Raw genomic sequence first — 12,279 nt, forward strand, 5'->3', positions numbered from 1 at the left:
GTTAAGCCACTGTGTGGAAAATTCGTTCTGTATCCCAGCTTCCCAGGCGCAGTAACTTGAATCCACAAAGTGTGGCTTTGACCTAGAAAAGGGATAAATCTATAAAGTGAAGGCACGAACAAGAAAAAATGTCTCTGGTGACAAACTGAAAACAGGCCTCTGGACACGCAGTAAAAACAGTCACAACTACTGTTGTGATTTAGGAGAGAGATAAAAGCCATTACAGCATGTAAAGTTGTGTGCTGTGTTTCCCCTGCCCTTTCAGTCAGAGCTGCAAACGATTCACCCCCCCATCCTAGGCTGATATGCTCTATAAAATAAGCCTCCATGGGCTCTTTCTTTTTCTCCCCTCCAGCCTGTGTTTGCTGATGACTAACAAATGGTTTTAAAACACTTTACTCGAGCATACCCAGACTTTATGTGTTCTGGAAGCCAGTGGTGCATGCTCGTATGCAGGCGGGGAGTTTGGCGGTGTCGTTATCGCCGGTTTTTCTCCAGCGGCTCTGCAGCAATCCTACCAGATCCCTGCGTCTTTAAATTTTCATGCTCTCTTATTGTTTACGGAGTCATTAATGCCTCAACCAACCACATCCTCATTCTCCAACTTTATGACCTGGTAACCTCCAACAAGTGGCAGCATTGTTCTCTGCAGAAGCTGTGATTTCCTGGCTTATCCCAACAAATTTACCCCAAGTGATTCGAGAGTGGTGTATTAAATATAGTTATGTAATGTTAACATACATTCAGCACTGGCCTATTAATTTGGGGTCTTTAGGGACGCATTTGAACCATTTTTTTCAGGGTTGTATAATTATTCTATATGTACTGAGTCAATTCATTTTTAAAAACAAAAATTGGGTGCACGAGTTTGAATTTATTTGAACCACACACACAAGTAGACTCAGAGGCTCAAATATTTACATCCATCCATATATATGTATATATATATATACTGTATTTTTACTTAAATTCTACCAAGAATTGGCGGGTGTCAAAGCACAGACTGAGCCTGTAAGCAAATTTCAAAGATTTTCAACTGACTTACTATCTGACCCAAATTTTTGTTCAGAAGAAATTAAACAGTTTGGGATGTTCAGAGAAATCCAGCTTTTCCATAAATTGGAAACTCATAGAAAACCAGTGTCTTTGTCTTAGACTGAAGGAAACAAGCTCCTTCTCCTTTAATCGCAGCGGAAATTCGCATCTGTCCACCTAAACAATCCAAATATATTCTCGAGAAATCTTTCATGGCAAGAGGAGATAAAACAAATTGTAGCTGTTTGGCCAAACTACCAAGGAGTCGAGATGAGGCTTTCAAATAAATACTGTAATTATGGTAGCAACGTGCTTTGCGAGTGTTTCAATGTCACAGCGTTTTATGTAGTAGAATTGGATAAAAAGATCAAGCAAACATCAAGGTGAGGTCTCTAAGAGGGTATTACGTAAAATCATGTTTTTTGAGCTTTTTATTACGATATGTTTGCTCCTCATAAAAACAAACAAACAAAAAACATACCTAGAGTGTTGTTTTGATTATTTTTGCATGTTTGAAGAATCTTTGAATCTCCCATGGCAACCATTCGGGGGTGCTTAATTAATAGTTCTCACAAAGTGTCGCCTTTTCCACAAAACTCCTCCTTGGAGCTGGAGTCTCCAGCTGAGCTTCCGCCTTACAGAGCACCGCTCCCCCAAACAACTCCTCCAGACTAGCGGCAGCAGCAATTAGCAAACACCTGCTGGAACTTCAAGTCCACTGAGTTTGTCCTACAAATTATTACTCAGTCCAACACTCCTGAGAACGTGTGTAAATGGCATAATGAGAAGCATTGTTGTGATCAGTGTCATAAAGAGCAGGAGCTTCTTAAAGACATAGAAGCTGAAATTTAGATATCAAATTGCAAAGTCAAAATTCTATTATGTTTGATACATTATAATTGAGGGAGACAAATTTACTTCTTGGTAATTCTACAACTGTGGATTGTAGGTTTTTGTTGCAAGATTTATTCTTACGTAAAGAGTTGGACAATTAAGATTTGCGCTGTACCACTTGCTTTTACCAGGCTCTGCTTACTTCCTTACCCACTGCTTCCTAATTATGTCACTATACTGGCCCAATGGAGTTCTTTTGTGTTTTTTATCCCCATTTTATCTTCTGTACTTTCAGTCATAACTCATTTTAGTTGTACTTTGTTGTATGCGTTTACTATGAGGTTTATCTACATCTTTCTGTCCTTCGCTTTAACTTCTTCAGGGTGCTGCATCCACTACAAATACAGTAACTCTTAGCACATGAGGTTAAGAAGACATAGAAATGAGTCAAGAATTAATTAAATAACAAGATTGTTTAATTTTAAAAACTTAATTGTTATGTTCTTTTTAAGGATACATTTTCCAGGCAAAATCATTTCAGAAAATGCTTCAGTTTTGTTTCTTACTTTTATCCACTGATTTATAACAATGCTAGGTATGTGTGGGACCAGGCTAAGACCATAACTGTTAACAGCGGCATTGCTGTTGTCTTCTTCCCTTCTTCCCTAAAAACCCCATCTTGCTCTGGCTGTTAACCTGACCAAACTCTGCTCGCTTTTCCTGCTTCACCAGAAAATCAAAATGTCAACCATGTCACCAGTAAAACCCCCCGGAGAGCAAAATGAGACATGCAGAATTCTAAGCAGTTTTCCAAGAAATTAATAACTTCAGGCGTTGTGAGGCCACACAGGTTTGGAAGATTCAATCAAGATGAGGATAGTATTTGGTAGAAACTTTAGGGGCATGATTGAAAGAAGAAACAGGCTCTGAATTCACACACCAGTTTAAATTGAGATCTATTGCAGTACAGATTAAAACACAATAAGTGATAGATGAATTCAACTGTAAAAAGTATCTTTAGATTCCAACCTGAATGTTTATTCATTCAGTTTCAGTCCAGTCCATGACTACTTTCAGACGAATACTCACTTAGCTTGTTAAAACAGTGTGACCCATATGGAAATGCTGCTGGGACAGTAGATCATCGACTGCAGGATGACTCACCTTCCACATCTTGTTTCAGGTCTTTGCTGGATTTCTTTTTTTCTATATTCTGGAAAAACCTGATTTTCAGATACTTTTTTGTGTGCTTTTGTTAGGCCTAACACTTCTTGCGTCCTCAAATTGTTGACAGTGATACTTTTTTAAAGAACAAGGTACACAATCCACTGTTATGGTTTGGTAAACTGAACGGAAAAATTTAACCAACGTCCAAAGAAAAACAAGACCAGTTTGAGAATCACACAAGGAAATTTAGTTTCTTGGAAGGAAATTCGAGAAAAAGCAAGTGTGTTAAAACTAGAACGTCCTTCTCCTTCCATCTCACAAGTATGCACTACTTTGTGTTGTGAAATCCTAATAAAATACATTAAAGTGACTGGATGCATCAAAGCAAAATGGGAAAAAACTTCAAAGTGTATAAAAATGATTGCAAGGGTATTGCAATTATAGGAGAACACAACAAAATCCTATTCTGCAGCTTTGCTGTAGTGACTGGACAAGTCATAGCCAAGAACAATTAATCTATTTTATTTATATCTTTTGAATTTTATTTGTCTAATTCATAGAAAGTTATCAACACTTCGAAGAAACAGTTATATAGGTGGATAAAAACATCTTATCAGGTCAATAAATTACCGTTTTATATTTATCTACACATGCACATTTTAATTTTTTTTCTAGATAGCTTTTAATGTCCATATGTTTTGTCCATCATGTGCCCTGAATTCAGCTTTTCTGTCTGAGAGACTCCAAATGTTTTCTGAAACGTGTCATTTCCTGAAGGTAAACTTTGAATTACTCTTGTATTATTCTGCACTTGGAGGCAAATGCTTGTTAGGGGTTTCAGTGAAATTCTTCATATTCTGAATTTCAGGAAAAGCAGGAAATACCAATAAAGTCTTATCAGGCTCACACTCCGACGGGACCAAAGGGTCTTTTGAGGAGCCTGAGGAGTGTTAAGAAAACGGCAATAAAATTTTTCATGGTTACCAAATTGAAGTAACAGTGATGCTGGAGGTAAAGTAAGGCCAAATATTTGTATAAAAGAATTGTGCATATATAGTTAGTGACTGTCATGTAATTTGCCTTTAAGTTTTGAGTTCTCCTCGCAAAGGTTACAACAAAAGTACCCTTCACAATCTGCCAATGGTTCTTACAAATACATGTGTCCATTGCTAGGAATACTTCATATAAATGTTAAGCATAGTAGAACTCTAAAAACAGTCTTAGCAAGTAACCAGGAATGGATGGATGGATGTTTTTTCTCTAGCTCACCCCTAGGCAGGATGATGCTGTGCATTCTGTCCTTTTGTTCTTCTGGGTTTCAGCCATTGCGGCGGGGTGGTCCAGGCATTGGCTGGGCCTTCATTAATGGATCTAGCAGAAGTGCCGGGAGGTGTCGGGTGTGTCACTGCTGTCGGGGTGCCTAGTGTCTGCCTGCCTGGGCTGCTGCACCCATCAAATAGCGGATTATTACTGATCTTCTCACAAATCAAACAACTCTGCATCTCCAAGCGACAAATTCAAACACAAACCTATTTACAATGGTGAGAGCAGCGAGACCAGGTACGTCATAAGTTTAGTGATTCTGATTTAATCCCCAAGTTTAGGGATCTAAAACTGTAAGTTTCACAAAGGTGTTGCACAAAGGTGGTTTTACTCAAGAATCTTGTTGAGTGAGGAAGACATAACATAGTATTGCTCAGACAAATTGCAAAAGGATATGGTTGGGAACATCCATATGCTTTGTCATGTAACTCCTGGATATTATGTAATGGAACATGTAAATTAAAGAAGCCACTGCCCGACAATGGTATGTTCAAGACACTTTGAAGTGCTTCATTATCCTGTTGTACCTCACAGAGTTGGCTGCAGATAGAAAAGGCCTCACTTTTATTACATCAGCATGCTGAAGTTCACATTATGCCCTAGAAGAACCTCCAGAAAGTCCTACCAGAACTAGAACTTTGTGTTAAATAACTCATCAGGGTTTCAGAGACTATCTTTCAGAGTGAACCGCTGACCTTCAGCAGTTTCCCACCACCACATCAGTGCCTCAATTTTGCAGCTGTGATCCCGGGGAACCAAACATCCAAAACATCCGTCATCCCGGATAAATTATTCATAACAGAGCTGCCACGGAGACGGCAGGACTGATGCATTTGTTTTGCTTGTCCCATCACTTCCCCTCCGCTTGCCTCTCAACATCTCAGAGACTCTTATGTTCGGTGCACAACGGGGACAACAGGGTGACAACGCCTCTCCTGCTGCTCTCCTCCTTCTCTCTCAAACAAAACTTTCAACATGATAACCCGCACTGATCTGCCTAAATCTAATGCCAGTTTGTTTATTTCAGCTGCAGCTGGTGCATTAGGATTTTCTGGAGATCTGGAACTTGTTTACAAGAATGGATCTGCGGTTTCTGCCGGCTTTGCTGCTGTTTAACAAAGCTGTCGCCAATGAAATTTGAGATCAGACGTAGAACTTCCTTTAGGAAGACTCTAACGCGGCCCCGCTCTGCCGTTACTAGCGCAACATTTAGGGCTACACAGCAGACATGAGTCTAACATGTTGCGACACACATGAAGCGAAGCTATGCAAGGTGTGGTCGCATTAAGTTTCATGTCAGAATGTGTTCATCTCTCCTTTTTCTGACACAGGCGCAGAATATTAGACAGTGATGCCATCTTTCCTGTGTCTGAGCACAAGCACAGAATAATATATCTTGCAATAACAGAAGCAAAAAGAAAGATGCAACGTCATTTTCTTGAGACATGCAACATTTAGCACTAATTGAACGACTTTTCCTGCAGCAAGGTGTGACTTTATATAACTGTCAACAGTTTCAGGAGAAGCTTGACGATCCAGAAAATATCCTCTGGTCCCTCAGGACTTAACTGCTGCATGCATTTGAATAATAAAATGCAAACTATGTCACTCCCGGGCAAAAAACCTCAAGTAAATACCATCCTGGACGAAGAGTCAACACAATCTATTGTTTAGCTTCGAGGGTTGGATGGTTGCGGTGTCTGGTTTTCTTTTTCAAGCAACAGGGATACTAAAAAATGCAGAATCTGACTTAAACACACAGATATGTGCTCTATTCTACACCATCTGTGTAAAAATTCACATGGTTTGTGAATGTGTTGTCAAGACTTTATCCAGCTTCCGGCAGGCTCTCTGAGAAACAGACACTTATTCTACATGGGCTCACCAGGGGATCTTTCAGACTGTTTTCCACCACTGGAAAACAATAAAAGGGAACGAAGCAGGAAAGCTGTCAGGAAATATAAAACTGTCAAGCAGCTTTGTTTGCTATGACGCAGCGCCTTGCAAAAGTATTCACATCCCCATAACCCTTTTGTTTTAAACCTTCTTAGCATCTATACATAAACTGCGGTGTACTATATCAGGATTTTATGTGACGATCCAACAGAAATACTGCACAATTGTGAAGTGGAAGTAAAAATAATCCTCGTTTTCACCCCCCCACCCCTGAGGGTAAAAAGCAGGGGCCAGCTGCATTGTGTGAGATGGTATTTGGCAAAAAACTGATATGCGGAGGCACTTCATCGGTCACCCCCAAGGCTGAGGAGCCTCTGTGGCTTCTCTGATAACAGACACACACACACACACACACACACACACACACACACACACACACACACACACACACACACACACACACACACACGCCCACACACACACACACACACACACACACACACACACACACACACACACACACACACACCCCCACAGGAGCGGACGCATTAACAAAACACATAATTTTTTTTTGTCATTGTGCATTAATACACTATCTTAAATTATAACATCTCATGCGTCAAGAAACTATCCGAATAGTAATAATAAAAACAATCTGAATTTATATCTCTTTTTAAGAGATATAAAAAGAGGTTAGGTCATCACTTGTTTGGACCAGTAATCTATTTTTCTTCCATATCTTCTGTCGTATTAAACATGTTTTCATTGCATGATTGTTTTCTGTTTGGGATACTTTGCGTTTCCACAGCATTATGTTGCCATCACCGTGCTTCAAAGTGAAGATGGTGTATTCAGGGTGATGTACAGAAACCTGAATAGGAGTGGAAAGAGAGAGATTATTTACTGATTTAATTTTGCTAACGAATATTTTGTTTGAAACTTGTACATTCTTTGTACATAAGTTTTGTATTATTACAGTGGACTTCTATATGGTCTTTTACTAGACCTTTAAACCCCATTTATATGTTGAAATTTAAGGTATGGAATAATCTATAGCAACAGGTTTTCTTCCTCATGTGTCAACTCCGATCAGCTTCCCTGAAACATGTTGTGACATCAACCTTCAGGAATTCACTCATTATTTAATAACCTCTCATGTCAGTTGTTGCGTTGAATCATATGAAGATGGGTGTGTCTCCCTGTTTCACCTGCATTGGAGTGAGAGGAAGGCTCCCTTAAATTTTTCCACTTTCTTACTCAACCCTAATTGCTCTCAGTTGAGAGCAAATGGGACATCATGATGTTTCAGGTCTGCCGTTTTGAAAGACAGAAAGCTGTTTTTTTCCTTTGGGCTGATGGGAATGAAACTCCTGGGGGCTTCTAGTACTTTTCCCCACGTTGAGGCAACTTTGTAAGTTGCCTCGCCTCCACAGTGAGTCAATTTAAAGGTTTGGGCCTTTTAAACAAGCATCACTAGCACCTGAAGGCTTACCTGGCTGCATATCTTCTCCTCAAGGTGAGTTTTTCTTTCACTATTTCTGCTGTTTCTTATCAAACGGGGTTCCACTCGTTCTTAAATGTTGTCTTGCTGCCATTTACCTCAACTTTTAGTTGGTGACTTAATCTTTGTAATGAAATCATCATTGAATTTTCATCAATGATTATTGCCTATAATAGTTTTAATAGAATTATCAGTGTCGTCTTACTCACCAGTTGTCAAATTTTAGATGAAAGAAGAGAGGATGGGAAATGGTACTTGATAGATTGAGGTGAGATATCATTAATCACATTATTAAACTGACTTCTTAACGGAACAACATTTCTTCCCTGAAGCTGCATATTTCTTAAAAAACCCCTCAATATTTCTTAAAATCAAATGCTATACGTTCTTCTGAGATAATGTAAACAAACCAATCTACCTCATAGCAGACGAAGCATTAACATTTAACTTAAGGAGTTTCCTTAACATGAAAGTTGTCACTTAAGCCAGTTTTCTTCCACAACCAGGCAGATATAGTTGAATACAGTCACAAAAATCATGTCCTAACTCATACTAAGCTTTTTTGTTACTATCTCTAATTGACAAGCAATATAAGGACAAATTTCAACACAATGTGTTGCAATCCTGGCTTGTGGTGGTGGTTTGGAACAATGCTGGCAGACTCTGATGCAGAAAAAATCTTACTTATGGTATGTTGCTGAAATGAAAGCGTACTAATTGTGATGCAGGTCTGTGGTGATGCTGTTGTATTCTTTTGCTCACCTCAGAGTCACTGAGGCTCCAGTCGCTAATAATCCTTTTTACAGGCATATTTTTCCATACATTAAGCCGTATTTGCATGTTGTTCGAATAATGACCCACGTTTTATGGGATGTTGCTGCAATTTTACAGTCTTTGTTTTATTTTACAGACTCTTCCAAACAACCTTGTAGCAGAAATAAAATGGAGGACCCTTGGCAAAAGGCTTATGACTTTGCAGTTGCTGTTGCAAAAAAGGCTGGAGAGGTACAGTTTCTAACTTTGTTTTTCTCTTTTCGACATAGCAACAATAAATGCACTAAGAAGCTGAAGTGTGGGTGACATTGACAGTAATTCTGTTCTACTTACAATCTGAACAATTAGGAAATTCGAAAAGCTGGCGAGAGTGAAATAAGAGTGATGACCAAGAGCTCTACTGTGGACCTTGTCACAAAGACTGACGAGAAGGTAGAGAAAATCATCATTGGGTCTCTAAAGCAGGAATTCGGAGAAGGAACACACTGGTGAGCAATGCATAGAGACAAGTGAGAATCACAAAGGCTCAACTATGATATTCCTCATTTAATTTTGCTCCTCTTCCTCCTCTGTGCTGTAGTTTCATTGGGGAAGAGTCTGTTGCAAACGGTGAGCCGTGCATCTTGACCGACGAACCTACGTGGATCATCGACCCAGTAGACGGCACCACAAACTTTGTGCATGGGTATGGTGACAGTTGAGCACATTTTGGGCAATAGAGATGCTGATGTTTGGCCACCATGTTATGTAATATACAAATCTGGCAAAAATCCATGATGTACAAGAATCTCAAGTAACCAGGAAGTTAGTTTTGTTGCAGTTTGATTGTATTTTTTTGAGGGAAAAAACAATCATGAAGAACAATTACTAGGAAAAAACTCAAAATATGAGCCCAATTAAAAAAAAAGAATCCCTAAACAGATTAAATTAAAAGACCAACCATATTTAGAAAAGCAGATAATGAACATGTGCAGTGTGTGTTTGAGGTAAAATCTTTCAACAAAAGAGCCAATCAGCATCTCATTAACTTTGTATAGCAATGCAATGACCCATTATTTGTATCTAAATGCTGCTATTTACTTACAGGTTCCCATTCGTGGCAGTTTGCATTGCCTTTGCTATCAATAAACAGGTAGGTCAAAAAGACACAAAAATTTGCATTTCATTCTTACCTCTTGATGTGACACTTTAATAAATGATTTCTGTTTATAGTTGGAGTTTGGTGTGGTGTACAGCTGCTTGGAGGACAAGATGTATAAAGCAAGGAAAGGGAAGGGTGCATTCTGCAACAATGAACCCATTCAAGTTTCTGATGTGAAAGGTAAAAATAGAATTCACATTTTAATATTTAGATTAAATTTACCATGTATATATCAAGCAAAAGTGTTAAATCTCTCTGACCTTCTGTTGTTATAGATATCCACAAGTCCATTATCATTTCTGAACATGGAATTGATAGGAGTCCAGAGAAAGTGACCAAAATCCTTTCCACCATGCAAAGGATTCTGTGCATCCCAGTTCATGGGTAAGTTGAATGACATGTCTGCAATTTAATCCTGAAACACCGATGAGTTAGACCAAATTTTGCCATTTTAAAATTAGGTAAGCAATAAAAACCTCTAACAATGGGTCTAAAACACATTTGATTTTTCTTTTTAGTAGAGTCAACAGTAAGAACATGAAATTAACTCCTTAAATCCAGATGTATTATTTTTAATGAATATATGTTTCTAATGACATTAATTTTTAAATCTTAAACGTTATTGGGACAGACAGAAGTAAATGAAGCGCAGCATTAATTTGAAGCAAAGTTATTAAAACTTCAGCTTGAGGTTTTATCATGTGGCTCCTTTTACAAGCCATAAGCAAGGCTGAGGCTATATTTTATAATATGAAATAATTAATTCTCGTACTTAAATATTTAAACGTTAGTTTGAAAAAACCCTTTAACTTTTAAAATAGCAATTTTGCTCAAACTACTAATTCAGAAATGTTCATTAGGTTACACCTCTGAAGCTAACGTTAAGCTAAGCTAGTGGTGCATTTTCAGCTTTTTTTTTTAAGTCTCCTTCTGACTGAACATTTTTTCAAATCCTATCGATTTTGATTATAGCTACACATAAGAGAAATGAAGCACAATAAGAGGCATTAAACTGTACCAGTGTGAAGAAAACTTCAGCCAACTGCTGCTAGCATTGCTAAATCAAGCTTTTTGCTGGTAAGTCAGTAGTAATCTCATAGACGGTAATAATCATTTGTTTATTACCAAAATGACATTTGTCACTCTGCTTTTATGCTTGAGTATTTTTTAACTGCGGTTTGAAAAATCTCCTTTGCCAAAAAAAATGCAAAAACATCAATTATAGTGAATTGATTGGGCGATCATCAAACTGTGTTAAAAGTTTCTTTTTCTTTTAGCTCTCTAAAATGTCATACAAAGCAAGCTTATCTTTTGACATATGGTTCAAAATAGAGTTTCACATAAATAAGTAAAAGTATTAAAGTTACACTGACAAAAACAACTTGGAGCAACTGGTGCGCTAAGGCTACATATGTAGCTACCGCTAGCTGTGGTAAAGTCAGATATTACATTAGCCTTAAATTTTGCTTTGTGCTTCCATCTTGAAATGAAACTTACTAACCTGAAAAAAATTATATAAAAAACAAAAGATTTGACAAAAAACACACAGAAACAAAAAATAAAATTCTGGGTACAACAATTCCTCTTAGCATCGATGGAATATGTTTCTTTCCAGGACACCTTTGCCTGATTGTTGATTGTTGTTGAGCTAACATTTTCTATTTTCTGTTTTAACAAGGCTCCGAGGGTCAGGAACAGCTGCTACCAACATGTGTCTAGTGGCAACCGGGGCAGTGGAGGCCTTCTTTGAGATCGGGATCCACTGCTGGGATATCGCTGCTGGAGCAGTAATAGTCCAAGAAGCTGGAGGAATCCTTCTGGACGTTGATGGTATATTCACTTTTACAGTCGTGCTACAAAACAAATGTTTTTAATCATCACTGTAAATATCAGCGTTGCACTTCTTAACAAAAGCTTTGTTTTAAACTTAGGCGGGCCATTTGACTTGATGTCTGGAAGAATGGTCTCAGCAAACAACGATGTCATTGCCAAACGGATCATCAAGGAAATTGAAATATTCCCCTCAGCGAGGGATGACGCACCAATTGAGGAAAAGTGAGAAGATTTTTAAAGGCTGGCTGCTCTGAATTAGCATATGGACTGGAAAATGAGAACATGAGAAAAGTATGTTTTCTACATGCGTAAATTAAGTTACTATACCACAGTCATTCCTGATTGTCTAAGTGTGAAAGCTTGGCGTAATTTGTTGGTAGCATATTTTGCCCAATCATATCATTTTACTCATCATTTCAAGCTTGCATTAAATTTGATTGCCTCTCTGTTTTGTGTCTATCAAATATTTTGATTAAAGAAGGAGATGGGTGTAATTTTGATTTTACCAATCTTGTATTTTATCAGTTTTTTTGTTGCTGACTAACCATGTTTCACTTTGCTTTGACAATAAAACCTTTAATCAGCAATGACCTCCACAATTTTCCGTTGCTTAATCTTAGCCCTTACCTTCTGAAATCTCTCCAAGACTAATGTTTGAGAATTAAAATGATGTCAGTTTGATTGAAAAGGCTTGTTTTTTAAGAAAATATGTATTTAGAGGGTAATAATATGACATTGAGTTCTACCTATTCTCACAAAAAACTTTCTTTGCTTG

General features: G+C 38.1%; 1 protein-coding gene across 2 annotated transcripts; it reads left to right on the plus strand.

Moving 5' to 3' along the window:
- Window positions 1-6,798: 6,798 nt before the first annotated feature.
- LOC102221793 (inositol monophosphatase 1-like) lies at window positions 6,799-11,950 on the plus strand. 2 transcript variants are annotated; one of them, XM_023326040.1, is made up of 9 exons: window positions 6,799-7,771; window positions 8,667-8,761; window positions 8,879-9,018; window positions 9,111-9,215; window positions 9,617-9,662; window positions 9,743-9,851; window positions 9,947-10,055; window positions 11,350-11,501; window positions 11,603-11,950. In XM_023326040.1, exons 2-9 carry the CDS (start codon window positions 8,699-8,701, stop codon window positions 11,728-11,730), a joined length of 852 nt encoding a protein of 283 aa, XP_023181808.1. In that variant the 5' UTR covers window positions 6,799-7,771; window positions 8,667-8,698; the 3' UTR covers window positions 11,731-11,950. The 2 variants fall into 2 exon arrangements, with proteins under 2 accessions (XP_023181808.1, XP_005816948.3); XM_005816891.3 differs by having other exon boundaries at window positions 6,799-8,761.
- The last annotated feature ends 329 nt before the right edge of the window (window positions 11,951-12,279 follow it).

This window comes from Xiphophorus maculatus, chromosome 21 (assembly GCF_002775205.1).
Source record: "Xiphophorus maculatus strain JP 163 A chromosome 21, X_maculatus-5.0-male, whole genome shotgun sequence".
Classification (NCBI taxonomy): domain Eukaryota; kingdom Metazoa; phylum Chordata; class Actinopteri; order Cyprinodontiformes; family Poeciliidae; genus Xiphophorus; species Xiphophorus maculatus.

Bases quoted from the DNA above. Each gene is read 5' to 3' on its own strand.
- LOC102221793 (XM_005816891.3), top strand. From the start codon at position 8,495: ATGCTGTTGTATTCTTTTGCTCACCTCAGAGTCACTGAGGCTCCAGTC. The intron at 9,216-9,616 runs GTATGGTGACAG...ATTTACTTACAG, and splicing joins ACCACAAACTTTGTGCATGG to GTTCCCATTCGTGGCAGTTT. The intron at 9,852-9,946 runs GTAAAAATAGAA...CTGTTGTTATAG, and splicing joins TCAAGTTTCTGATGTGAAAG to ATATCCACAAGTCCATTATC.